Source organism: Salvia hispanica, chromosome 2, assembly GCF_023119035.1.
Source record: "Salvia hispanica cultivar TCC Black 2014 chromosome 2, UniMelb_Shisp_WGS_1.0, whole genome shotgun sequence".
NCBI classification, from domain to species: Eukaryota; Viridiplantae; Streptophyta; class Magnoliopsida; order Lamiales; family Lamiaceae; genus Salvia; species Salvia hispanica.
In genome coordinates, this window is record NC_062966.1 from 24,340,270 (window position 1) to 24,345,195 (window position 4,926).

Below are 4,926 nucleotides of genomic sequence, written 5' to 3' on the forward strand. Positions count from 1 at the left end.
AGTCATGTGGCTATTTATGTCCCTTAAACATTGGCTTATGTGGAACAATAAGACCATCATTTGTAATAAAAAATACCTGAACTGCCCATATACTAAAACCAGCTGACTTCATCTCGATGTCAACAACGAGGAAATTCCCGTGTCGCAGTACTTAGTGTTGTTCCGAATGCACCACCACCAAAAACCACCTTCAACAAGTGCCAACACAGACAACGTGGCCAACACCGCCACCACAACCACCCATCACTCGCTGAAGTAGCCGAGGGAATTATGCAGCAGAGGCATGCAAACACTGCCCTGATCCGCAGATAAGGAAGTGAAGATTGTCCAGTACGGACAATTCAGATTATGCTTATATATATTAAAGCCAGGTCAAAGTATTTAACTTAAATTTAACATTTTCAAGCCAACTTAAAAAAATCATTTTCATGCAATTATTATCATATATACTCGTTTTCAAGAAAAACTGAATCAGCCAGCAAAATGAGAATATGACCAATTTATGCTAACATTATAATTGAATCCTTCCTAATCACATTTTACATTCACACATAGCACAAGTAACCAAAGAGAGACAATGTGTCTTGGTCTGTTTGTGCAACGTATGAGTCATCATCCCTCATTAAATACACCATTTTTATATAAAACTGTCTTTAATTAACATGTTTTCAATATTTATAATCTTTTATTACTAAATTATTTTTAAACTAATGTATATCAAATTAAAGTTATTGTTGTGATCTATAATTTTATAAGTACATAGAATATATATACTTTGAAATAAATGAAATTAAGAAAAATGGAAAAATGCGAGAGATGAGAGGGAAAATGGGGGAAGACACAAGGAATCAGAGAGAAAAATAAAATATAAAGATTAAAATGACAAAAAAGTCATAAAATTAAAGAGTAAAATGGTGCCAAATTAGTGCAAAAATAGGGAGTACGAAATAAGAATAAAAAATAGTGCTAAAATTGTGCAAATAGTGCAAAATAGTGCGAAAATAGTGCAAAAGCACGATAGAGATATTATTATACAAACATGAAACATCCATCTGAAAATAGAAAGCAATGTACAAAACCAAGATAGAAACATTCCTAGATGAAGATAAATATCAAACTTAGTCCCAAATAAACATTAAACTAAACGAGAGAAGAGTCATTTTGATGCCGGCATAGTTAAACTTGATCAGTTTTAAGGAAATGATTCTTTATATTTACCTACAAACTCCAACAACAAATCTCGCAAGTCCTTTTCGTCCCCAGTATACTCCCAAGTCACTACATCACCGCCATCTAACATGCCGGAATCATGATCGTTCATCCAAGGCTCCATAATTCACCACTTTCACCATGTATCCTGATTCCGGGATTTTCGAGTCGCACATCCAAGCAATTGTCTGATCCAATGAGCCTAGTTGTGCTTCTTTCAACTTGTTTCTCCGTGCAAGAAGATTTACATTGCTCACAAATACTCTCCCTGCTTTCTTGCGATTTGTGATGGTGACACTCGCAAGCGAAGGGTTACATTTGATGAGCAAACATAGCACGAGTAACCAAATACTGCAACATCTGAAGAGAAACAATGTGTTGCGCATTCCTTCGTCTGCTGGTGCAACGTCGTCATCGGATGAAGACTCATCAGATGAAGAAGTCTCATCTGATGAATAAGCCTCATCAGATGAAGATGAAGAAGCCTGCCCAGGAACATAAGCTGGTAGTTCCAGAAAAAGTTCCACCAAGGCTCCACCATTGCTGAATTTCACCCTCACTTTCCAATATGAGGAACTACAGATGCTACGAGGACATGTCAAGTCCAACAAAATAGATCTGAGTTCCTTGAAGTTCCGAAGGAATGAGAAGAACCCCAAATCCTTAATCGGCCATGACTTGATGAATTCAATCATTTCTTCACTGGTAAAGCCTGCCAGCTTAGGGAGAAGTTCACAGATTTCATCCGCTGATTCAGTAGAGCGTATTGTACTTGGAAGAGTCAAATGAACACATCTCAATTCATAAATAGCCAAAACAAAACGCTTCGAGACAAGGGAGTATCTACAAAGATGCTTTAGGTCTTCAAACCGGCTTAACATCAACAAGAGTAGTTCCTCCGGGACGCAAGCAAAGTGGTCGACCACATTTCCTTCTTCCATTTTCGCTTGTTTCATTTTTTTTCAAATAACGGCCTAAAAGGATGGATTGCAAGGTCTAAATCTCAACAATCTAACATGGCTTAAAAAAAACCCATGTAATGTAAGGACTAAGGCAATAATAAAAAACACATTACAACGCAAACTGTGCACGAATTGTGCATGAATTCGGTACCAATCAAGTTTATTATAACATTAGACAGTGCAAATCGTGCATGAATTGTGCATTAATTGGGTACTAATAACTTGCCTTTTCGTGCAGGCACGATAGCAAGAACTATACATGACAAACCACACACTAATAATGATAATAACAATTCCTTTTTCAAATGACCTTTTTCCACCCCTAATTCATTACAAACACAAACTAAAATCAACAAATCATCACAATAAAAGAGAAAAAAGCAACCTAACGAAAGGACGACATGCTTTCCTCTGTAGTCAATACTAAAATAAGTTCACTTTGTCTCCGACGTCAACAGCAACGAGTAAGTTATCCATTTGCTGTGCTCGCCAGCCCGGGGAACGACGACCATCTGGTTATCCACAGCAACAAGGATGAAGAGGGCACCGGCATTGAAGCCACGAAAGTAGAGAGTGTGCTAACAATAAAAGATTACACAGAAGTGGCTCAGTGGCTCACATACATAGAACCCAAAAGCTACACACGGAACACACAAATGTGGACTAATATTATGAACTAAAACGAGATCACATTCTCGAATCCAAAATTCTTGAGTGAGAAAAGGCTAGGCGTGAAAATCAGGGCGGTAAGGTAACCCGCAGCTACATCCTTAAACATACCGACTTGTTGAAAAATTCTTGTCTTGTTAGAGCAGTAGATAAGAACAGTTTCGTCCAGCAACATCAAAATGTCACCATCCTTGAAATGTTTGATTGGATGAACACATATATAATCCAAATCAAAAGCAAAACCAATAGTACGCAACTTGTACTCTATGGTCCAAGAAGCATCGACTTGGTATTCCTTCATCATCCAAATGACAACTTCCATGTCGCATGTATAAGAATAACACAAGCGGTCCCTCAAGACAGACAAATCCCCACCTCTATCTCCACCAGGAGGAACAGAGAAGATTCTAAAACATTCCGTTTCAACATCAAAACCACAAATCCATATGTTATGACTCGAATCGAATACTATCCAATGGAGGTTGCCATTGCATACAATGTTCTGACCAAAAAATTTGAAACCGGAAGCAGCGCCGGCTTCAACACGCCTCCATGTTCCTGTTCCGAGGGTGTATACGTGATGACCAGAGTCGGATTCACGGAGCCTATTGATAACGAGCACCTTATATTGCCCACTTATTTTGCTCACACCAAATCCAAAATTGAGCGCATGAGCCTCAGGGAAACAGAGCTCCGTGTATTCACGAGTGATCAAATTGCAGAGGTAAAGAGGATTACCTTCCATTGATTGCGAGTACAGAAGAAGCAATCCACCGGCGGTGATACCTTCCATGAATTCGCTGTTTCCGTGAGGAATCTCCAAATCCATGAGGGGAATGTAGTTCAGATCATGGCTCTTCTCCACATCAACTTCGTCTCTGCCTTCAATTTCGAAAATCGTGCACCGAGTTGAGCCCATCGTCTTCTTTGTCAAGAGAGCTAGAGCGGGTGGGGTTTTGATTTCGGATTTGTGGAAATCGTGGGAATCGATTAGATTGAGCCATGGTTTGCAAACAGACTTGCTGATTGCGAGGCTTCGGATGGGCAGGCGTGAGAGGATGTTGGTGGTGATTTCTGATGGTAGATTTCCGTAGAAATCACGCTCCATTAATGGACTCATCAATCACACTTAGAAGAAGAAGGAAGCAGCAGCAGCTGGGAATTGGGACTAAATTGGAGACTGAAAGGTTAATGTTTGAAATGAACGCTGATTTTTACTCTTTGAAAATAATAATGCAAATGTTTTTTTTAGTTTGACCAGGCTGGACCCATTTTTGGCGTAATTGAATTACTCGACTGGATTTGTAAATTAAAAATAATGCAATTTTTTTTTTCGACAAAATTATATTACTAATTTGATCTTTAATCTAATAACTAGTATTATTAAATAAAAAAAAAAGTAAACTTTAGTATAAGGATAAAGCATTCTACATCTTTTAATCCTATAAATTAGAAAGAAAAAAATCGTACCGTATTAAAAAAATTATATACTCCCTTCGTTCTTTGTTAATCGAAGCATTTCTTTTCGACACGGAATTTAAGAATAGTGTAATCGAAAAGTTTTTTAAAATATTGTTAGTGGATAATGAGTTCTGTCTCATTAAAAAAAGTTTCCAAAATTATAAATGTTAGTACGAACCTAAAAGGAAATAGTACATATGGAGTGAAGTATTTAATTGTCTCTCATGAGCACGAGTATTATGACACTGGACTTACCAAAATTACTTTCATATATTAGGAAAAAAATGTCATTTAATCGATTAAACTTTTGATTGACACTGATCATATAACTATCAAAATGAGTCTATTTCTATCTATAGGTCGCACCCCACCATATATATTAGCCCGACACAAAACAACATAACATGAAGTCAAAATTGTACATCAAACGATAAGAAAACCTCCAACACGAACATATCGTATGTATCCGACTGACGCAATAAGGCAAACCCAAACACAACGCGATAAAAAAAACTTCGACTTTATAGCAGCTTACATGGATTGAAAAGTATGGCAGATGGACGTTAAGACTGCATTTTTAAACGGGAGTCTTGAGGAGACCATCTACATGGAACAACCCAAATGC

At 37.6% G+C, this 4,926-nt stretch overlaps 1 protein-coding gene across 1 annotated transcript; it reads right to left on the bottom strand.

Annotated features, from left to right (window-relative positions):
- Positions 1 to 2,605: 2,605 nt before the first annotated feature.
- Positions 2,606 to 3,948, bottom strand: LOC125206551 (F-box protein At3g07870-like). The gene is made up of 2 exons (XM_048105798.1): positions 2,863 to 3,948; positions 2,606 to 2,749 (listed from the first exon to the last, which is right to left on the bottom strand). Exons 1-2 carry the CDS (start codon positions 3,946 to 3,948, stop codon positions 2,606 to 2,608), a joined length of 1,230 nt encoding a protein of 409 aa, XP_047961755.1.
- Between the last annotated feature and the right edge of the window lie 978 nt (positions 3,949 to 4,926).

Coding starts and splice junctions, on each gene's coding strand:
- LOC125206551 (XM_048105798.1), bottom strand. CDS start 3,948: ATGGAGCGTGATTTCTACGGAAATCTACCATCAGAAATCACCACCAAC. Junction 2,750..2,862: donor AGAATTTTGGATTCGAGAAT/GTGATCTCGTTT, acceptor TTTTATTGTTAG/CACACTCTCTACTTTCGTGG.